Source organism: Ranitomeya imitator, chromosome 1, assembly GCF_032444005.1.
Source record: "Ranitomeya imitator isolate aRanImi1 chromosome 1, aRanImi1.pri, whole genome shotgun sequence".
In the NCBI taxonomy this organism is placed as follows: domain Eukaryota; kingdom Metazoa; phylum Chordata; class Amphibia; order Anura; family Dendrobatidae; genus Ranitomeya; species Ranitomeya imitator.
Genome location: NC_091282.1, coordinates 354,061,198 through 354,085,211, shown reverse-complemented (window position 1 = coordinate 354,085,211; position 24,014 = coordinate 354,061,198). Strand labels below are relative to the sequence as shown.

At 46.8% G+C, this 24,014-nt stretch overlaps 1 protein-coding gene across 1 annotated transcript in view; it reads left to right on the top strand.

Moving 5' to 3' along the window:
- Nucleotides 1-24,014, top strand: part of PARP2 (poly(ADP-ribose) polymerase 2) — a 212,149-nt gene that overhangs the window by 54,444 nt on the left and 133,691 nt on the right. The window contains exons 3-6 of the mRNA XM_069760573.1: nucleotides 12,885-13,021; nucleotides 20,993-21,199; nucleotides 23,547-23,669; nucleotides 23,765-23,835. Coding sequence (XP_069616674.1) covers nucleotides 12,885-13,021; nucleotides 20,993-21,199; nucleotides 23,547-23,669; nucleotides 23,765-23,835 — 538 coding nt within the window. The remainder of the gene's footprint in view (nucleotides 1-12,884; nucleotides 13,022-20,992; nucleotides 21,200-23,546; nucleotides 23,670-23,764; nucleotides 23,836-24,014) is intronic.

Here is a 24,014-nt window from a genome sequence, read left to right as displayed (position 1 = left end):
TGTAGGTTCCTGTTCGGAAGGTGGGCGGAACCCCTCTCTCGTAGGGGTGCTGTCGTGGCTCCGTAAAATCCTATTACCGGTACGTAAAAACCGGTTTTCCTATGAATAATGTGTGATCGTGGTAAGTCTGTATGTGTTGTGCAGAAGGCAGGAAGTGAAGGTAGCCATACTCCCTACATGAACGTTGCCTGAATACTTTATCAAGGAAAAAAATAACCTATTTTGCTTGATGGTGTTCCAACTTGACCTCAAAGACTGGTGAAGGAAGGAAAAAAGAATCTGGACTTGCACAAAAAACATATGCTTGATATTTTCTGCAAAAAAAAAAATCTCTAAAAACAAATATTTCATGATACTTTTTACTAGCAAAAAAAAAACCTTCTAAAAATCTGCCTAAGCTCCAACATTTTTCCAGAGCAGAAACCTGATGCTGACAGGCCAATCAGCAACTTACATTCCCTTGTTCTTCGTCTGGATTTTGCAGATAAGTTTTAGAAATCCGTGTCCAGGAGGGTTTCTGCCATGACCCTTTTCCAGAGCCTTTGAGCTACCAGCGACGTGAACCCCAATTTTTCATTGCCAGATGACGGATCCCACTGGCAACTTGTTTTTTTGTGAGACATTAAGGTTTTTATTGGTACCTTTTTAGACCTACATATTAAGACTAAGTTCACATTTATCTTGTGCTCTGCGCTGAGCATAACATTTTTCTTTCTGTCTAAATCTGCAGAATACAATTCAGAAATTGCCCTGATAAAACCATTCACTTTAATGGGGCAGACCTAATTGCTCTGGACTTCGGTGAATGTCTTCTAAGGCTAGTTTCACACTAGCATGTAGCCGGGCTGCGGACTTCCTCCGTGAAGCTCCACCCACTGCCGCATCTCTTCACTCCGCTCCGCCTACGGCTGCATGCGGCATGTGCACCCTATTTTTAACATTGGGTACGAAGGCCATGCCGCTGTATTCCGATGCCGCCGCATGCGTCGTTTTGATGGTGCAACGACCTGCGCCGAATGCAACAAGTTACAGATGCCTCACCGTCAAAACGCCGCATACAGCGGCATGACCTGCGTGCCCAATGTTAAAGATAGGGTGCGCATGTAGTCGTAGGAGGAGCTGAATGAAGAGGCGCGGCAGTGGCCGGGGCTTCATGGAAGAAGTCCGCAACCCGGCTAAACGCTAATGTGAAACTAGCCTTAGAGGTGCACAAAAGCGTGATCAAATGTGCTTTTGTGCGTGCCTTGGAAACACCGGACACTGCTGAAAACAAAGGCCAACGGAGTCATCGGATTTTCAGCCCATTTTTGGGGGGCTGAAAGTCCCCCTCTCAGGGGAAAGAGGTGAGTATGTGTTGTTTTTTTTTGTTTTTTTTAATCGCAGCAACAGCAAATGGGGCAGCACTATATGGGGCAAGTGTCTGTATGGGGCCATAATCAACGTTTGTGCAGCACTATATGGGGCAAATGTGGTAATGGAACATCTTATGGGGCCATTATTAAACTTTTATGCAGGATTATATGGGGCATATTTTAATATGGTGCATCTTATGGGGCCATCATAAACTTTATGGAGCATTATATGGGGCTCCTGATTCAATATGGATATTCAAAAACACTTAACCTACTGATGTCTCAATTAATTTTACTTTTATTGGTATCTATTTTTACTTTTGACATTTACCGGTAGCTGCTGCATTTCCCACCCTAGGCTTATACTCGAGTCATTAAGTTTTCCCAGTTTTTATCTTTTGTGGCAAAATTAAGGGGGTCGGCTTTATATTCGAGTATATACGGTAAGCGTTTAATGTAGAGCACAAAGTAAATGTGAACTTGATTTTTTGGCGGGAGGGGTGAATTTTTACGCCTTTCGCAATGAGGTACAAGTGAGGAGTCAAGTTTATTCTTCAAGTCAGTACGAGACCAGATTGATACATATTCCTATCTAATTATCTTTTATAACTTATTTTTGTAAAAAGATAACCTGTCAGCAAGATTGTGCTCAGTAGCCTACAGACAGTGTTAGGTTAGTGCCGTTATACTTAATACAATGATAACTTGGTTGTTGAAATCTGTCTTGTGGTTGTTGTGTAATCTTTATTTCTCCAGTCACCTTCCACGACAGCAGTATCGGAGGATGTCTCCCCGCCCTAATAGGGGACAGGAAACCAAGAGGTTAAATACCCTCCCCTTCCTGCAACCACCAGTATTTTTCCTACCCCTAAGGGGCATGAAGAGGATCTCGGATAGTGCTGCCGTGGCCGGCGATCGGAGCACGGTTACCTTAATGGCCGTGCAGTCGAGGTCGGGGTCTCCTCCGGTGACTGCTCCCATCTCCGCATGCACTGCGTGACTTGGGAACCCTATCCCGCCCTTCCTGCGCCTCCTCGTGGGGCAAAGCAGGGTGGTGAAGCGCATCGGGGTCCTCTCGTAGCTCCCCGGCTCTCTCCTCCCTCCCCGCTGCTGCCAGAGGCCACGCGCGCGCACCGGAAGTGACGCGTACGGACTTCCGGTTCCATGCGCAGGAGCCCGCGCCGGCCGGTGTCCCAATCCTGCGGCAGCCATGACGGGCGATCAATTGCATCACCCCCTACGGACCCTGGGAGGAGGAGGAGCACGAAATTTGCTGGCGACCTCGATGTGTATATATTCCTGGTCGGGGGGGAAGCCTCCAGGTAAGGCCTCTGTCTATGTCCCTTCTGACTGGTAACTGACTGACCCTCTGGACGGCGACAAACCCCTGCACTCTGCTTCTGCAGAGCCCAGCATTCACCCTCCTACTGTAAATAGAGGATGAGGTCCCTTGCTGTCCAGTTTTTTATGAAGTGACTTAGTCCGCCTTTCTCTCTCTTTCTAGGGAGACAAGGCCCCTGCCCCTAGAAAAGATAAGATGCCCAGCCGCAAGTGTGGTGCATGTGCTTCCAAGCTTCCCTCTGCTTATAAGAAAAATTTCTGCCAACCATCCACGGATGAAGTGCTGCGTAGTGAACAGCCCTCTCTCCTGGACAGCATCAGAACCCTCATCAAACAGGAGGTCCAATCCTCTATGGCAGCCCTGTCTCGGGCCCCGACACCACAGCCCCCTCCTCCTAAGAAAAGGAAGATGGCTCCTACTGTATCTGACTCGGGCGAGATCCATACCTCTGGTTCAGAGGACATTTGGGAGAATGAGGGTTCTACTTCCACCCCCAAAACTGATGATAAAAAATCTCTTCTCTTCTGAAGATATGGAAGAGCTAATTTCCTTGGTGAGGGGCACCATGGGGGTGGAGGAGGAGGTAGCAAGTCATTCCATTCAGGATGACATGTTTGTAGGGTTAAAGCCTAGGGCCCCAAAGGGGTTCCCTATACACGAGGATATTGAAAATCTTGTCCTTCATGTGTGGGGCCTACCTGAGAAAGGTTTGAGTGTCCCATCAAAATTGAAGAATCGTTTCCCTCTGGAGGGAACTGTTCTTTATGGGAAATGCCTAAGGTAGATGTACAAGTGTCCAGGGTAACCAAAAAAAAACGGTTCTACCCTTTGAGGATTCCTCACAGCTCAAAGATCCTGTGGATTGAAAAATTGAGAGCTAACTAAGGAAATCCTGGGACACATCTACTAATCTCCTAAAGACAAATGTGGCCTCTACTTGTGTTGCCAGATCCCTATTTCTCTTGTTACGTACCTTAGAAAATCACCTTTCTCAGGGGACATCAAGGGAGGAAATTCTAAATTCTCTACCATTACTTCAGAAGGCAACAGGGTTCCTGGCGGATGCTTCCGCTGAATCTGTACGGGTAGCCGCTAGATCTGCAGTTCTCTCCAACTCAGCTAGGAGAGCTCTATGGCTTAAATCCTTGGGAGGTGACATAATTTCTAAGTCCAAACTGTGTGGTATTCCCTTTCACGGACATTATATGTTCGGGCCAGCCCTCGATTACATCCTAGACAAGGCTACAGATAAAAAGAAAGCTCTTCCGGAGCAAAAAAGCTCTAAGAAACGCTTTTTTCGTCCTCCCCCGTGAGCAAGTCCCCCAGAGGGACTACAGGGGTAAAGGTAAATCGGGTTGGTGCAGTTACCGCAAAGGGGGTAAAACCAGGAACATCCTTGTTCCCCAACCCCAGCAAACCCCTGAGAAACAATGACTGCTCTCCGGTCGGAGGCAGACTCTCAGGTTTTCTTTTCTAATGGCAGGCCATCACCACAAATCAGTGGGTCCTGCTTACCATACAGGAAGGCCTGAGGTTAGAATTCGAGAGTTCTCCTCACCATCTAACAATTACCTCCCTACAGTCTCCACACCTTCGGGAATCCCTCAATGCAGATATTCTCGGTCTGCTTCAGGTAGGGGTAATCTCCCGGGTACCTCCTCAGGAAATAGGAGAAAGCCACTATTCTCACCTATTTTTGGTGAAAAAAACCCTCTGGGCAACACCAGGTTATTATAAACCTGAAACCCCTAAATCAAGTAATCAAATATCGCAGATTCAAAATGGAATCAATCAGATCGGCAATCTCGCTGATTGGCCAGAACTGGGTAATGGCTACGCTAGATCTGAGGGACGCTTACTATCATGTGTCGATACATTCTGACCACAGGAAGTTCCTCAGATTTGCAGTTATAAAGAAAATGTTCAGCACAGCCAAAAGGAGGAGGTGCACGGTCATAGGTTCCCAAGCCTTTATGTAAAATGCAAGTGACTAGCACACTCCAAAAGTGTTGTCATGCAAAGTGGGGTTTTTATTTACATACAGTATTCACAAACGTTTCGGTCGTTACTGGACCTTCATCAGTGTGCTGAAGGGAAATATATACAGAGAAAGTGACATCCAATGTATAGAAAAAAAAACAATATGAAAATAAACATAAACAAAAAAACTGAAAAAAAAGTATATACATCACATGGGAGAATACAGTCATGATTGAGAATAATAAAACACAACTCCAATAAAGAGACATCAAACAAGATAGCCGAGATATGAAGGCTGCACAGATTGAACGTATGCGAATAAAGATAAGGTAGTGTATCATGGAGAAAAATGAGGGGTTACGGTAGGAGGGGGTGGGAAAACGTAAGAAAAAAAAAAACCTACCAAATATACTAGTATGCTTAGAGAAGCCCCGAGTAGCAAAGTTAGATTGCATCTAAAAAGAGAGGTCAATATGCGAAGTTGAAGTGATAAGAGTGAATATATAGGCTACGTGAAAAACTGACAGGGCGTATGGTGTACAATGTGTGGTAGAATCCACCTACCAATAAAAAGCCGGACGACATATAGGTCGCGGGGGTAGACACAAGCCGCAGAGATACAATGGTGTGTCACAAGTGACACGAACTGCAGGAGAGAGGAAGGTGTGACCTATATGGCACTGTGAACCGCTGGTACTATATGGGCATGTGCTACGGAGGACCCACCTGCTGGATGGAGCAGGAGCCACGCGGAATGTACTGCCAGTATGGGCTGCAAAATAGTGCGCATGAGGTAGAAACAAGCTACTGAGATAGTGTCAGTCCGTGACACACTACCCTATCTGCGGAAGAAAGGATAGTGTGACGCATATGGCACGGTGACACGCTAGTACTATATGGGCACAAGATGCAGGGGACTCCCCTGCTGAATGAAGCAGATTTGCAGTGGCCCAAAACCATCGAGCCAGCCATTTTCAATTCAATGTCCTTCCATTCGGAGTCTCATCAGCTCCAAGGGTCTTTACCAAGATCATGTCAGAAGCAGTGATCTTCATACGACATCAAGGGATCTGTATCATCCCGTACCTGGACGATTTTCTTATTATCGCTCCATCCATTCCTCCTCTGAATCAAAATGTGACGAAAGTCCTGGATATCCTGAAATCACTGGGGTGGATTCCGAACTTGGAGAAGTCAGACCTCCATCCATCTCCAAGGAAAAAATTCCTAGTAGTCCTTCTGGACGACTCGAGGGAAAGAATGTCCTCCTTACCCAGGGACCGTCAAGACTTATCTCGTCCACAGGATCTCCAGGTTCAGGGGCCAGAAGACTCCGACCTTAAGGGACTCTATGTCAATCCTGGGTTCATTGAAGTCCTGCATCCAGGCAGTCTCCTGGGCCCAGGCCCACACAAGAGTCCTTCAGACCCACATCCTGATGCATTCAAAAGGATGCCAGAATGCTCTAACCAGGAGGATTCCTCTTCTCACTCACGTAAAATCCTCTATCATGGTGGCTGAACTCCCAAAACCTTCAACGAGGAGTCAGCTGGGATCAAATTCCTCTGAAGGTGCTCACAACAGATGCAAGCCAGAGAGGTTGGGGCGCCATATTAGATGGTTCCCACTTCCAGGGGTTGTGGCCCCCAAGCATCAGGTCCAGATCCTCGAATCTAAGAGAACTCAAAGTGGTGGAGGAGGCGCTAAAAGCCGCATCTGTCCTCATCCAAGGTCACCATGTACGGATAATGTCCGACAACACGACTACGGTGGCCTACCTCCAACACCATGGAGGCACGAAATACACAAGCCTAAAATCAACCGCTGCAAGGATTTTTTCCTGGGGAGAAAAACACCTTCTGTCCATCTCGGCAGTACACATAAAGGGGTCAGAAACACATGGGCTACTTGCACATTGAACAAGTCTGTAGGAACATGTTCACACACCACCAAGAAGCTTGAACACACAAAAGAGCACAGTGAGGTCAAAAATACTGTTGTAAAAAAAAAAAAAAAAAAATCACAGTAATAAGCAAGTGCTAGTCAAAAGATGGGGGGGGGGGGGGAGAAACCAGGGTATTTAGTTGATACGTTTTTTTGCAAAAAAATTTATACTAAGCTGCTCCACCAATCATCAAAGTATACCCGTATACAGCAGTCCTAACTAATGTATATAATCCCTATCTGATGTACCGCATATACTCGAGTATAAGCCGAGATTTTCAGCCCAAATTTTTGGGCTGAAAGTGCCCCTCTCGGCTTATACTCGAGTCACGGTCGGCGGGTGAGGGGGAGAGGACTGCCGCATACTCACCTAGTCCTGGCGCTCCCCCTGCCCGTCCCACGGTCTTCGGTGCCGCAGCTCTTCCCCTGTTCAGTGGTCACGTGGGACCGCTCATTAAAGTTATGAATATGGACTCCACTCCCATAGGGATGGAGCCGCATATTAATTTCTCTAATGAGCGGTAACTGTGAGGCTGCGGCACCCGGAGACCAGCTGTCCGGAATAAGGAGCAAGGGACGCCGGGAGCAGGTGAGTATGTCATATTTACCTGTCCACGTTCCACCCGCCGGGCGCCGCTCCATCTTCCGCGTCCTCTTGCTCTGACTGTTCAGGTCAGAGGGCGCGATGACGTACTTGTGTGTGCGCCGCCCTCTGCCTGAACAGTCAGTGCGGAGAGACGCCGAGACGGGACGCTGAGGAGCTGCAAGCAAGAGAGGTGAGTATGTCATATTTTTTTTTTATTTTTTTTATATTGCAGCAGCATTCTATATTGCACAGATTTATGTGGAGCATCTATGGGGCCATACTGAACGGTGCAGAGCATTATATATGGCACAGCTTTATGTGGAGCATCTATGGGGCAATAATGAAATGTATGGAGCATTCTATATGGCACAGTTTTATATGGAGCATCTATGGGGCCAGCCATAATGAAATGTATGGAGCATTATATGGGGCACAGCTTTATATGGAGCATCTATGGGGCAATAATGAACGGTATGGAGCATCTATTTTTATTTTTGAAATTCACCGGTAGCTGCTGCATTTCCTACCCTAGGCTTATACTCGAGTCAATAAGTTTTCCCAGTTTTTTGTGGCAAAATTAGGGGGGTCGGCTTATACTCGGGTCGGCTTATACTCGGGTCGGCTTATATACGGTATTTAAAAACCTGATCATCTGTATAGTACCTGTATAAGCAGGGTTCAGAGAGGGAATATCCATGTGGACATGCTGGATGGAACAGCTTAAGTGCAAATGACCCACAAAGGAGTGGTGGACTCCCCAGTCTTGTAGAAAAAAGAGAACAATTATAGAACCAGAAACACATGGGCTACTTGCACATTGAACAAGTCTGTAGGAACCTGTTCAGACCACCAAGAAACTTGAAGACACAAAAGAGCACAGTGAGGTCAAAAATACTCTTTTGTAAAAAAAAAAAATCACAGTAATAAGGAAGTGCTAGTCAAAAGATGGAAAAAAAACCCCAGGGTATTTAGTTGATACTTTCTTTTGCAAAAAAAAGTATACTAAGCTGCTCCACCAATCGTCAAGGAATATCCACATGGATATTCCCTCTCTGAACCCTGCTTATACAGGTACTATATAGATGATCAGGTTTTTAAATACATCAGATAGGGATTATATACATTAGATAGGACTGCTCTATATGGGTATACCTTGACGATTGGTGGAGCAGCTTAGTATACTTTTTTGCAAAAAAAGTATCAAATACCCTGTTTTTTTTTGTTTTGTTTTTTTGTTTCTCCATCTTTTGACTAGCACTTGCTTATTACTGTGTTTTTTTTTTTTGTTTTTTTTACAGTAGAGTATTTTTGACCTCACTGATTTCTTTTGTGTCTACACATAAAGGGGTCAGACAATGCCCAGGCGGACTTCCTAAGCAGGAGAGATTTCCATCCTGGAGAATGGTCTTTAAACCAAGAGGTATTCCTATCCCTAGTCTGGAGATGGGGAAGTCCCAACGTGGATCTGTTTGCCAACAGTCAGAACACAAAGTCGAACACTTTCTTCTCCCTCAACCTCTCAGGCAGAGCACAGGGACTGGATGCCTTCTCCCATCCTTGGAAGTTTGCTCTGGCATACGCCTTCCCGCCAATTCCTATGTTGCCAAGAACGTTACAAAAGATCCGGGCGGTTCGGGTCACAACAATTCTGGTAGCACCAATGTGGCCGGGAAGAAGCTAGTACGGCGCACTAACAGACATGTCTCTGGAAGGCCCAATACTTCTACCTCAGATAATAGACCTTCTTCAGCAGGAACCACTGCTACACCCAGATTTACACAGGCTGAAACTGGCAGCCTGGTTACTGAGGCCGAAATTCTGAGAGCTAGAGGTCTCTCAAACGATGTCATTCAAACCCTACAAAAAAGTAGGAAACCAATAACGAACGCCATCTATGGCAAGGTTTGGAAAAAAATTTCATCCTGGTGTGCCCCAAACAAACCTGATCCATTCCATCCCAACATCGCTCAAATATTAGAATTTCTCCAAAAGGGACTGGAGTTGGGGCTCTCGCCTAGCACCCTAAAAGTTCAGGTGTCGGCACCGGGGTTCCTTTTTTGATCAGGATTTAGCAGGCCACCATTGGGTTAGACGTTTCATGACATCTGCAACTAGGATTCGTCCTAGGCTCCATGTCCAGGCCCTTCCTTGGAATTTGAACCTTGTACTTAATAGTCTGACCGGGGACCCCTTTGAGCCCTTATGAGCCATCAGTTTAAAAATCCTGACCCTCAAGACTGTCTTCCTAGTAGCAATCACTACCGCTAAGCGTATAGGAGCGTTACAGGCCTTGTCAGTACAGGAGCCATACCTAACCATAACCATGGATAGCATAATCCTTAAGCTAGACCCTGCCTTTATGCCTAAGGTGGTCTCAGACTTCCACAGAAGTCAAGATATTGTCCTACCCTCATATTGTCCTACCCTGGATGTCCGCAGGGCGGTCCTCTTCTACGTCCAACAAACGGAAGGTTGGAGGATAGACCAAAACCTTTTCGTCCAGTGGTCAGGACGGAATAAAGGCACGAAAGCGGCTAACAGTACGATCGCTAACTGGATCAAACAGGCCATTTGTCTTGCATATTCAACCCGGAAGATTGCTCCCCCGGCATCGCTGAAAGCTCACTCCACCCGTTCAGTCTCGACATCCTGGGCAGAGAGAGGGAACGCATCGTCTGAGTAGATATGCAGAGCTGCCACCTGGTCGTCAGTGTATACATTCACCAGGCATTACAGGCTAAATTTCAATAGGGACCTATCGTTTGGCAGACGTGTTCTTCAGGCAGTTGTCCCTCCCTAAAGAAATTAGCTGTTGGTATCACTCCGACACTGCTGTCGTGGAAGGTGACTGGAGAAAATAGAATTACACTTACCGGTAATTCGGTTTCTAGGAACCTTCCACGATAGCACTAATTTCCCTCCCTATCTGATATTTTTATTGGTTGATGCCTGCACTTAAGTGGTAACTATACATGCTACTGTGTCCAGACAAAAAAAAACACTGGTGGTTGCAGGAAGGGGAGGGTATTTAACCTCTTTGTTTCCTGTCCCCTATTAGGGCGGGGAGACATCCTCCGATACTGCTGTCGTGGAAGGTTCCTAGAAACCGAATTACTGGTAAGTCTAATTCTATTTTTCAGTCTTGAGTTAATGAGATTCTCGTGCTCTGGGGCGGCCTGTGGGGGTCTTCATGTGGAGCCCTGCTTAGGTATTCATGTGTATGGCTTATGACAGGTCACTGATCCCTCACTGACCTGTCCCCTATTTTACATACTGAATATTGTATGTATTGGGAAAAATAAATCACATTTAGCAGGCACCGACGCTGCAGCATGATCACATGTATAATGTTATTAAATAATTTTATTTGCTGATACAAATTTATTCAGAAAAAAAAAAAATAATAAATTCTCTCTCAAAATGGCGCTTACCGCACCTGCATCTATTAGCAATTCAATAGATCCTACTGCATAGGCGCCACCATCGCCATCTTGCTTGAGAAAAGAAAAAATTACTGTAACTCCACTAATATGGTGCCAGCGTCTCCAGCACAGTAACATCTATCGGATCGCAGATGTTGATGTTGCTGCTCAGGTGCCATTTTGAGACAGATGTTTGGTTTTTTTTTTTCTGAACAAACTTCTATCAGCAAGTAAAATAATTCAAAGCATATTACAGATGTGATCATATAGCCTGCTGAATTTGATTTTTTTTTTTCCCAATACATATATAAAATTACGTAAACTAGGGGTAGGTAGGTCAGTGCGGGATCTGTGACCTGTCAGAAGCCATACAGATGAATACCTAATCGGAGCACCACATGAAGACCCCCACACAAGCTGCCCCGGAGCACGACAATATCATTAGCTCAGAACGGCAAATAAAGATTACACAACCACAAGACTGATTTCCTCAACCAAGGCATGATTGTAATCCGTATAACGGTGCCAACCTGACTCAGTGTGTAGGTTACTATGCACAATCCTGCTGACAGGTTCACTTTAAGACATTTTTTTTCAGCTATAGCTTTTTTTCCCATCAGCTGAGTGTGGGTCTGTGTGGAATGACTTGGTGTTTTTAACTGCTTAATCCTCCCCTTATTTCACTTTGTGTGGTGGTATGATTATCCCATACTGGTTTGGGTTGTCAGGTATGTAACTTTTTAGTGTTCGTTTTTTTTTTTTTTTTTTTTTAGTTTGAGAATTAAAGGGAACCTGTCATGTAAAAGCAAACATAAACGCTGTTAACCTGCAGATTTATAACATTCTGATCCTGCCCTGTGCCCGGAAGAAATTAAGTTTATTCCCCACGGCAGCACTCTGCTTTCAGTCACAGAGGCGACTCCGGCGCAGGTTCAGTCACCGCTCTGATCGGCGGCTGTAACCTCACCCCTGGCACTGACTGACAGCTATCCCTAATGCTGAGCTGCTGTCGGTCAGTGCCAGGGATGCGGACTGAAACCTGAACGCTGCCAAGGGAAAGTTCTTTTTCTCACGGGGCTCTAAAAGTACATCCCCCACAATCAGGGATTGCTGCGGGTTTTATGAATTTATACAGCGGCCAGATGTTACAGCATAGTGGATGGGATGTCTAGAAATCGCATGTGCACCTGCGGATCATCAGGCTATGCAAACTTTTGATCAGGGTCATTTGGATGTTTTGGGTTGTCATTATGATTTAAAAATAGAAAACACAGTAGTTTGACAGGAAATGGCTTCACCCAACCACTAACCACGAGTGGAGAAAAATTCTCTGAAAAAAGGCCAAGAAAGCAAAAACTCTTCTGGGGTATATAAACTTTTGAGCACAAGTGTATCTTGTAAAATTAAGCTACAGTCAACAACAAATTATAACAAGTATACTTTCAGTATTGGTAGAAAAATTGCAAGAAATTTTGAGTGGTGTACCCAGAAAATTAATTGTGTAAATGTGGCCCTGATCCTGTCGAGAGAAATCTTTTTTGTTCATGGCCAAATCTTAGGCAGTGCATTATGTGGGCGGCACGGTGGCTCAGTGGTTAGCACTGCAGCCTTGCAGCGCTGGAGTCCTGGGTTCAAATCCCATCAAGGACAACATCTGCAAGGAGTTTGTATGTTCTCTCCGTGTTTGTGTGGGTTTCCTCCGGGTTCTCCGGTTTCCTCCCACATTCCAAAGACATACTGATAGGGAATTCAGATTGAGCCCCATCGGGGACAGCAATGATAATGTGTGCAAACTGTAAAGCGCTGCGGAATATGTTAGCGCTATATAAAAAAAATAAAGATTATTACGTGGGTTCGCTCGGTGGTACCAGAAATGAAAGGGTCTTGTAGGGAAGGGGGTCTACATGTCTGTCCTCGGTTGCTACACAATGAGACTTTTTTTTGGTTAACTGCTCCCCCAAATTGCTATTCATTTCTATTGCCTATATAGCTTGAATGAATTTCAAAGCACTGCAGTTTAATTGCCCCCATATGTATGTGTGTATAATATAATATAATGTATGTATATATGTGTATATGTATATTTTGAAGCTTATAGAAGAGTCCCACAAATAAGGGTGGAACATATCACCTGACAAGGTAAGTTTGTATGTTTTCATTCTGTAATAAAATGGTATTAGATACTTGCGTGCCTTTGCCATTTACACTTTCATTCCTAATTATTGAGTTAAAAAAAAAAAGTCTGCATTCTGTTCCAGCACTGGAAAGCATTCTGTGACCATTTCCCCTGAGGCTGGGATCTCCCTACAAGTGGATTTGAGAAATATGCTGCAAAAGAATAAGAAGAGCGGCTACCAGCGGCCTATACGACTTGCTGTGAAAGAGCAGGATCAATGTAAGCTTGTGGACAAGTGTGGTTTTTTGTTTAACCCCATAGTGACGGAGCCAAATTTTTAAAATCTGACCAGTGTCACTTTATGTGGTAATAACCCTGCAACGCTTCAACAAATCCCAGTGATTTTGAGATTGTTTTTTCATGACATATTATACTTTATGATAATGGTAAATTTAGGTCAATGTTTTGTTTATTTATAAAAAATATCAAAAATTTGAGAAATTTTAAAAAATTTGCAATTTTCTAAATTTGAATGATTATCCCTTTAATCCAGATGGCCATACCACAGCAACACATTAATACATAACATTTCCCTCGTGTCTGCTTTACATCAGCACCATTTGTAAAATGTTATTTTATTTTGTTAGCATTTTAGGAGGTTTAAAAATGTAGCAGCAATTTTTCATTTTTTCAAGGAAATTTACTAAATTTATTTTTTTAGGAACTTATCCATGTTTGAAGTCACTTTAGGGGTCTCATATATTGGGGAAACCCCCAAAAGTGATACCATTTTAAAAACAGCACCCCCTGTTATATTGAAAACTGCAGTCAGGTAGTTTATTAACCCTTCAGGTGCTTTACAGGAATTAATGCAAAGTGGTATGACAAAAATGAAAATGTGTATTTTTACCACCTAAATGTCTCTAACTTCTGAACAGGTTACTACAGCCGTCAGACTCTAAAGGTACCGTCACACACAGCAATTTTCCAACGATCACGACCAGCGATACGACCTGGCCGTGATCGTTGGAAAGTCCTTGTGTGGTCGCTGGAGAGCTGTCTGTGTGACAGCTCTCCAGCGACCAACGATGCCGAAGTCCCCGGGTAAGCAGGGTAAACATCGGGTTACTAAGCGCAGGGCCGCGCTTAGTAACCCGATGTTTACCCTGGTTACCATTGTAAATGTAGAAAACAAAAAAAAACACATACTCACATTCCGGTGCCGTCACGTCCCCGGCGTCCGCTTCCCTGCACTCTTCCTGCATCCTGGGTAAGCGCCGGCCGTAAAGCAGAGCGGTGACGTCACCGCTGTGCTCTGCTTTACGGCCGGCCGGCGCTGGCACAGGATGCAGGAGGAGTGCAGGGAAGCGGACGCCGAGGACGTGAAAGGCACCGGAATGTATGTGTTTTTTTTTTTTTTTTTGCATTTACAATGTTAACCAGGGTAAACATCGGGTTACTAAGCGCGGCCCTGCGCTTAGTAACCCGATATTTACACTGGTTACCAGTGAACACATCGCTTGATCGGCGTCGCACATGCCGATTCAGCGGGTGATCCAGCGACGTAATAAAGTTCTGGCCTTCTAGCTCCGACCAGCGATGTCACAGCAGGATCCAGATCGCTGCTGCGTGTGACACAACGATATCGCTATCCAGGACGCTGCAACGTCACGGATCGCTATAGTTATCGTTGTAATGTTGTTCAGTGTGAAGGTACCTTAAGACCACTATTTGGTCATGAATTGCCATTGCAAACATCAGGACCATACAATCATGATCTGAGGGCACCAATTTGGATAAAGAGGAAGCCCCTACACTCTGCTAACCATTTATAGTGATGTAGTCACTATTAACAGCAGCATCTAAGGGGTTAAACAGATTTGGACGGTGCAAACACTGATCGTTGCTGATGCAGCAAGTTGTCAGCTGTAGTGTACAGCCGACAGCTACTGGATTGTCACCTGTATGGGGAGGCTATTCTCTTATATCTCAGGTCAGTTAAAAGACGTATTGGCTGTCATTAAGGGGTTAAGGAAACACTTAGAGTAGGTTCCCATGATCAGTAAAAGCTGCAGGGTGGATGCTGCGCACTTGTGCAGCAGCCAGATGTTACAGCTAAGGCCTCTTTCACACTTCCGTCTTTTGTTGATTTGTGAAAACAGGATCCTGCAAATCTCTCCCTCTCCCTCTCTTCTCCCCCTCCCCCTTTCTCTCACTCGCTCACTCACTCACACTCACACACACACTCGCACACACACACACTCGCGCGCGCACACACACACACAGTTCTCCGTTTCTCCTTCGCCACATTGGGGGACACAGGACCGTGGGTGTATGCTGCTCACACTAAGTAAATACAAAAAAGGTTTCGCTCCTCCTCTGCAGTATACACCGCCCACTGGCTCCGGATAATACCAGTTCTTGCTTAGTGTCCGTAGGAGGCACACTGCATCTGTTTCTTTCCAGACATTTTTATTTTTATTCTTATATATATATTTTTTTTTCTCAAGAGGATGAAGGGGGCGACGGACCCTTTTAAGGGGTCCGATCTCCCCCGAAACACCAACAGGTGAGCACGGCGAGTTTACTCCCCGTACCCTTTTCTGCGATGTGGGATGCTCAGCCGTGGACATGAAATCATAGGGGAGCGAACCCTTAGGATACACAGAGGCCATCCTTCCGGAGTATTGTCTGGCCGCCCTCCCTCTGCTCCACCACTAAAAGAATAGCGGTGCTGCAAGGAGCTTCCCAGTCCCTCTCCAGCTACTCATCAAGAGGACGCTGGATCGAGGTGGACTGCATCGCCCCTCATACCTCGCCTGAAGAGGATCTCTAGCAGTGAGTCTGCTGGGGTAAGGGAGGGGGGCTCCCGAGCGCACCGGGGGCTCCCGAGCGCACCGCGGGCTCGGCCGCATCTTGCGGCCGGGCACCGCTATTTTAGTCCCCGGCTTCTGACTCTACTAGGCTGTGGTCTGCCCACAGCACGCGTCACACGTGAGGTCCCGCCCACCGCTTCAGCGCTTCTCGCACACTGCGAGAAGCGCCCTCTACAAAGTGCTCCGTTTTTACTAGCTGCACAGTGCTCTGCTTTACTGGCTGCACAGTGCTCCGTTTTTACTGGCTGCACAGCCTGCATGGAGATTAGCAGACAACATGTCTCTGCCTAAACACAAAGTTTGCAAAAACGCATACAGAGTTCTTTACTTCTTGCACCTCCTGTCAGGCTGCGCTACCAACCGGGCATACTGCCCCGCTCTGTAATGCTTATGACCCTAAAAGCGCTCAGGAGCCCCCCGCCGCAAACGAACCCGCGGTGACCAGTCCCCCTGAGTGGGCTTTGTCACTTTCGCAGTCTATGGCTTCTTTGACTAAGGCTATTGAGTCCCTCCAGGATCCAACCAGGAGCAGGACCACTGATCCGCCTATTCAGGAGCATCCCCCTACGGCTGTGGAATCTTCAGCCTACAGGGGCCGCTCTCATTCTAAGCACAAGCGGCCATCTAGGAAGCGCATCCGTAGCTTGTCCCCCCAGGCCTCCTGGTGCCTCGGCGTCTGGTAGCTCCGCTTCACGCTCTCGGTCCCCAGACACCTCTTCCGACCAGGACTCTGATCCTGAGTCCGATGGGTCTCTAGATCTGGAGTCGCCAGGTTATCAGAGCACTTTAGATAGTCTCATTGAGGCCGTCAACCAGTCCCTTCAGGTCGACGAGGAACCGGCGACTTCCAGTACGGATAATTCGGTGTCCTTCAAAAGGACTAAATGTACTCACAGGGTGTTTGCCAATCACCCGGAGTTCCAGGCCATAGTCCAGCGTCATAGGGAGCGTCCAGACAAACGTTTTCAGGGCCAGAGATCTCTTGAGTCCAAATATCCCTTTTCTCCTGATCTCCGAAAACAATGGACAGAATGCCCTCCTGTGGATCCTCCTGTCTCACGTTTGTCCTCTAAAACTATCCTATCTGTGCCGGACGGCTCTTCTATCAAAGATCCCACGGACCGCCTAGTTGACAGCCTCGCCCGTTCAGTCTTTGAGGCTTCAGGCTCGGCACTCTTCCCCTCCTTCGCTGCTACCTGGGTAGCCAAAGCCGTGGCCTTTTGGGCAGACTCTCTGCATAAGACCTTACAGAACAGTGACCTTTCTCCTGACATAGCGGAGCTTGCAAATCAAATCTCCTTGGTTGGCGATTACTTAGTAAACGCTTCACTGGATGCGGCTAACTGCTCTGCACTTACGGCTGCTAACGCTGTGGCGATTAGGAGAGCGCTATGCCTGAGGAACTGGCGATCGGGCTCCGTATCTAAAGTCACTCACATCTCTGCCATATCTCATTGGCCGTCTTTTGGGTGAAAAACTGGACAAACTGATTTCCGACGCTACGGGAGGTAAAAGTACTTCCGTTCCCCAGCAGAGATTCAGACAAACGTTCCGACGGCAGCCACAGGCCCGGCTTCGGCCCTCTCGTGGAACCTACTCATGGCATTCATCGGCCAGTTCCCCTGGTTCGGGGCGCCGTGCCGCCAGAGACAAGAGCCCTCAGGCTTCATACAGGCCCAACCATTCCTGGAGGGGCCGCTCCACACTCCACACAATCTAGGTCCAGGGGATCCAGACCCCAATCATCATCTTCAAAATGACTCACAATCCTGTCCAGACAACACCAGAAAAGTTGGCGGACACCTTCTCTTGTTCCGTCATGAGCTTTTTCCCAGGCCATCCAGTCGCTCTGTCAAGACGGAGTCATCGTCCCTGTCCCAGTGGATGAAGGATTCCGCAGTTTTTATTCAAACCTGTTTATGGTTCCCAAAAAGGATGGAACAGTAGGGCCCATCCTGGACCTAAAGCTTTTGAACGGATTTGTCAAAGTCCGTCATTTCAGGATGGAATCCCTCCGTTGCCTCGATGGAACACGGCGAATTCTTAGCATCCATCGACATCCGGGATGCATACCTCCACATCCCAATCTTCCCGCCTCATCAAAGGTTTCTCCGCTTCGCCATCGGAGAGGAACACTTTCATTTCAGGGCCTTGTCTTTCGACCTCGCTACTGCCCCCACAGTTTTCACAAAGGTCATGGCGGCTGTCATGGCCATTCTCCATTCTCGGGGCTTAGTCGTTCTCCCCCATCTAGACGACTTACTTGTCAAAGGCCCATCCTTCCGAGCCTGCAAGGACTGCGTCTGCATTTCCTTGGATACTCTTTCTCGGCTGGGCTGGTTGATCAATTTGAAGAAGTCATTCCTCCTTCCAGCTCAATGGATTTCCTTCCTGGGCATGACCCTGGACACGTCCTTAGGGTTGGTGCTTCTTCCTCGGGACAAGGTCCTGGCTCTTCAACAGGGGGTCTGGAAGCTTCTTTGGCCGTCCCCCTGCTCCATCTGTTTCGGCATGAGGATTCTCGGAAAAATGGTGGCCGCAATGGAAGCGATTTTTCTTTTTGCGCAACTACACCTCCGCCCCCTCCAGTACACTCTTCTGGACGCATGGGACGGGAGTCAGTTGTCCCTCGACCAACTGTCCCCTCTCCCCTCGGGTCAGGCAGTCACTCCAATGGTGGATGCTCCAATCCTCTCTTCTCCAAGAGAGGTCCTTCCTCCCGGTCCATTGGCTGGTAGTCACCACCGACGCCAGCCTACTAGGCTGGGGAGCGGTTTTTCGCCATCACACTGCGCAGGGAACCTGGACTCGTCATGAGTCTCGTCTTCCAATCAACATCCTGGAGATCAGGCTGTCCCTAAAGCGGTTCCATCATCTCCTTGCAGGTCGCCCCATCCGTATCCAGTCGGTCAATGCCACGGCAGTGGCTTATGTAAATCATCAGGGGGGCACCCGCAGCAGAGCGGCAATGCGCGAGGTAGAACACATCCTTCGCTGGGCCGAACACAATCACTCGGTCATATCGGCCGTTCACATTCCAGGAGTGGAGAATTGGACTGCGGACTTCCTCAGCCGGCAAGGTCTTGCCTCAGGAGAGTGGTCTCTCCATCAGGACGTATTCCAACAAATGTCCTCGTTGGGGTACTCCGGACGTAGACCTGATGGCTTCCTGGTTCAATGCCAAGGTACCTCAGTTTGTGGCCCGGGATCCCAGAGCAATCGGAGCAGACGCGCTAGTCCTTCCCTGGAGTCAGTTTCACCTCCCTTACCTCTTCCCCCCCCTCCCTTCCCCTGCCCCTGCTCTCCAGAGTCATCAGGAAGATCAGGGCAGAGGGTGTGCTGGTAGTTCTCATCGCCCCGGAATGGCCTCGCCGGGCGTGGTATGCAGAGCTGGTCCAGCTCATCGCAGACGTTCCTTGGCGCCTACCAGATTGCCCGGATCTACTTTCTCAGGGCCCGATCTACCACCAGAACTCAGGGGCCCTGTGTTTGACGGCTTGGCCATTGAATCCTGGGTTCTGACTCAAGCAGGTTTTTCCCGCGAGGTAGTTTCCAGCTTGATCAGTGCCCGAAAGCCAGTGTCTTTGCGCATCTACCATCGGACCTGGAAGATCCTTTTTGATTGGTGCAGAAGCAGAGGTCGCCCTCTGATGGTTTTCAACATCCCTACCATCCTGGATTTCCTCCAATCCGGTCTGGACTTGGGGCTTTCGCCAAGTTCCCTTAAAGGGCAAGTCTCGGCTTTGTCAGTCCTTTTTCAACGAAAAATCGCTTCCAAACCTCAGGTCAGAACATTTTTTTTCTGGGAGTCTCTCATGTAGTGCCTCCCTAGAAGGCACCGCTAGAGGCTTGGGACCTTAATCTGGTCCTAGGTGTCCTACAGGAATCTCCCTTCGAGCCATTGCAGGACACATCTCTGCATCTCTTTTCATGGAAAGTGGCTTTTCTCGATGCTATTACCTCGATCAGACGAGTCTCAGAGTTGGCGGCTCTTTCCTGTAGGAAGCCGTTCCTTATGTTCCACCGGGACAAGGTAGTTCTCCGACTGTCCCCTACTTTCCTCCCGAAGGTGGTGTCTTCCTTCCACCTCAATGAGGACATCGTCCTTCCGTCTCTTTGCCCTGCTCCAGCGCACCGCGTGGAGAAGGCTCTTCACTCCTTGGCTCTTGTCAGAACCCTCAGGAAGTATGTGTCCAGGACAGCGTCTTTTCGACAGACTGATGCTCTGTTTGTGCTCCCGGCGGGACACTGGAAGGGACTGGCCGCCTCTAAGTCGACAATCGCCAGATGGATTCGGTCGACTATTCAGGAGGCTTACTGCATCAGAGGCAAGCCTATACCTGCGAGCCTCAGGGCACACTCCACTCGGTCGGTGGGTGCTTCCTGGGCCATTCGGAATCAAGCGTCTGCAGAGAAGGTTTGCAAAGCTGCGACCTGGTCTAGCTTGCACACCTTTTCAAAGCATTACAATGTCTGTACTCAGGCATCTTCAGATGCAAGCCTGGGTAGGCGTATTCTGCAGGCAGCAGTAGCGCACCTGTAGTCAGCAGGTACCATAAGTTTACACTGTTGGGTTGTTATTCCCCACCCAGGGACTGCTTTTGGACGTCCCACGGTCCTGTGTCCCCCCCCAATGTAGCAATGGAGAAATAAAGATTTTTGTGTACTCACCGGAAAATCCTTTTCTCCGAGCCACACATTGGGGGATACAGCACCCACCCTTGTTTGGCTTGTTGCCTATGATAAGTGTTCTAGGCTCTGACATGTTGTTTCTATGGTTGAGTTTTTTTGTTAATCTCCTACTGCTTTGCTACAAACTGGTATTATCCGGAGCCATTGGGCGGTGTATACTGCAGAGGAGGAGCTAACCCCTTTTTTGTATTTACTTAGTGTCAGCCTCCTAGTGACAGCAGCATAGACCCACGGTCCTGTGTCCCCCAATGTGTGGCTCGGAGAAAAGGATTTTACGGTGAGTACACAAAAATCCCTATTTTAATAGTATCTTGAGACCAAAGAAGGGAGAACATGTTTTTTTTGCAATCTGTGAATAGTTGTTTCTTAAACACTTAATGACCTAACTTTTAGTTTTTGCAATTTTGCTTACTTTTTTTTCCCCCTCCTTTTCTTCCAAGAGCCATAACTTTTTTTTTTTTTTTTTTTCCATCAACATATGTATGAGGGTTTGTGATGGGTTTTTTTTTGTTTGTTTTTTGTGCGATGAGTTGCAGTTTTAAATAACACAATTCATTTTACAATATATTAAACATGTACATTTTTTTGCTACATCCTTAACAGATTTAAAGGTCCACTGCTTGCAACTTATGAAAAACAATGTAATTTTTGTAACGTTCATGACTTGCCCTTTTGTTCCCAGTTTTTGTGTGGCAGTGGCTGTCAGATGACGAATCCTGGTTCTCCTATGATGCTAAAACGTCCATCTTTCTGGAAACCGCACTGCATACAGACAGCAAGATAGTGTCTCTTTCTTTGGGTGGCAAGCCTTACACAATTGATCTCGGAGCCATGGTGCAAAAAAATACCCAGTCTCACTATGAAAGGCAGATTCAGCGCTGCTTGTCCGGTATGTCTTTTCAATTGTCAATTTATAGTCTTACCTTTTTATCAAAACAGTGGTCTACTCGCTCTTGTCAGTTACAGTGGTTACGGAAAGTATTCAGACCCCTGTACATTTTTCACTCTGTTTAATTGCAGCCATTTGGTAAATTGAAGTTCATTTTTCTTCTCATTAATGTACACTCTGCACCCCATCTTGAGTGAAAAAACAGAAATGTAGAATTTTTTGCAAATTTGGTAAAAAAATAAAAACTGAAATATCACATGGTCATAAGTATTCGGACCCTTGGCTCAGTATTTATTAGAAGCACCTTTTGAGCTAGTACAGCCATCATTCTTGGGAATGATGCAACAAGTTTTCACACCTGGATTTGGGGATCCTTTGCCATTCTTCCTTGCAGATCCTCTCCAGTTAGTCAGGTTGGATGGTGAACGTTGGTGGACAGCCATTTTTCAAGTCTCTCTGGAGATGCTCAATTGGGTTTAGGTCAGGGATCTGACTGGGCCAGTCAAGAATGGTCACAGAGTTGTTCTGAAGCCACTCCTTTGTTATTTTAGCTGTGTGCTTAGGGTCATTGTCTTGTTGGAAGGTGAACCTTCGGCCAAGTCTGTAAGGTCCAGAGCACTTTGGAAGAGGTTTTCATCCAGGATATCTATGTACTTGGCCGCATTCATGTTTCCTTCAATCAAAACCAGTCGTCCTGTTCCTGCAACTGAAAAAACACCCCCATAGCATGATGCTGCCACCACCACGTTTCACTGTGGGATTGTATTGGGCATGTGATGAGCAGTGCCTGGTTTTCTCCACACATACCTCTTAGAATTATCACCAAAAAGATCTATCTTCATCTCATCAGACCAGAGAATCTTATTTCTCATAGTCTGGGAGTTCTTCATTTGTTTTTTAGCAAACTCTATGCGGGCTTTCACATGTCTTGCACTGAGGAGAGGCTTCCGTCAGGCCACTCAGGCTGCTGAGAAGGAGCGGGGAGGCTGGATGTGGACGAGATTAAAGCGGGCAGCTGAGAATTAGCACGGAGTCTAAATGTGGAGGAGAATGGGAGCACTGCTGGAAAGGCTAGATATAGAAGAGAATGGGCAGGCCGCTCAGGAGCAGGGAAGCTGGATCTAAAGTAGAATGGAGCAGGCTACTGACAAGATAGGGGATGATGGATGCATTCTGAAGAGGAGTGCAGAGGCTGGATGCACTGGAGGATGGAGTATACTGCTGAGCCAGGAGGCTGGATGCACAGGAGAACAGCGCTAGCTGCTGAGAAGGAGGGAGGATGCTGCAGAAGAGAATGAGGGTGGAGGATGGATGCAGAGATCGGGGCAGGCTGCGAGAAGGAGGGGTGAGGATGGTTGCATGGAAGAATGGCAGAGTGCTGCGATAGTGAGCAGAGTGTATGCAGAGGAGGAGAAGGGCGACTGCTGAAGCACTGAGAGGAGCAGGATTTGATGAAGCGAAGCTGTGGAGGAAGGTGATGAGGAGCAAGCATGTTAGTTGTTCACAATCTTTTCCCATGTTTATAGCAGTCGCAAAAACATGGCAGGTGAGTGCAGTGGGTGGGCCAGAGGTCAGTAGGCAACTAGATGCAGTGAGGATGGAAGTGTGTGACGCAATGCATTATGGGTAGTGTAGTGTAGATGGTCTAAATGCAAAATAGATAATAACAAACTGCACAAATAACTGAAGGTGTTTTGATGAGGAGCTCAAAATGTATAAGAATGTTAACAGGGAGGTTGTCGGCCTCACTATAGGGACAGCAAAACATTCTTGTGCCTGGAAACCCCCTTTAAAGGACATTATAAGTAGGATCAACCCAACTACATAGTTACATAGTTACATAGTTACTATGTACTAAGCCATTATTTAATATGTAAATGAGTTGCATAGATCTATGGGCCAGATACTTATTTGGATGAGAATCTGCCCCTAGAGGTTTCCTTAAATGGACAGTTACCAGTTTGATATGTAACGCATAACATTATGCTCTCCTGATCTACATCCTGGTAATGCCTATTTAAATTAAAACAGAGCTGCACGAAAATCTACCTCCAGTGCTTGTGACCTGCCCATAGATCTTGACAGCTAGTTTACATATTAAGAAAAATGTGAATTTCTCTGGAACAAGGCATCAGAGCACAGATATCAGTATCATACTGACACATTTCCTTTAAGGCTTCCATTTTTAAGGCAAGCATCAACTTATTAGATCAGTGGTACACATCAAAGTGTGATGGATCCTATTGTCATAATTAGATATTGATGAGAATGGGAAGCTTTGAGCCACAAACTTGTAGAAAATAATGACAAAAATATGGCATTTGTGTTAAAATAAATGTTTTTGTAGTTGCTTTAGAAGCCACAGCTGATGATGAGAATGACAGTGTTAGTAATGGACCATCATCGGCAACCTGCCTACGTGGGAACAGGAGTGTTGAAAGTGGAGACAGCGAATCTGAGGACAGCAAAGGTGAACACACGACTAGAGTCCTGTTTTTCTCGTTTATACGTCACTCTTTAATTGATTGTCTTTAATCCATGTTTTTTGTCACATCTCTTTTTTAGAACACATAAGAACTATTGTGATGAAGGGTAAGGCCCCAGTGGATCCTGAATGCTCCAGCAAGCTTGGAAAGGTGAGTTGTATGATGGCACAAATTGTGGGCATTTGTAGGGAGCAGTCGGCTGATGCTGCCCAAACCGTGGGCAGCCTGAATCAGATGCTGGCGGCACTTGTGCAGCAACGTATATATTGGGCTACATTCATGCATCCGTGTGCTATTGTTTTTTTTTTTTTTCTCTCTGGCCGCCCATA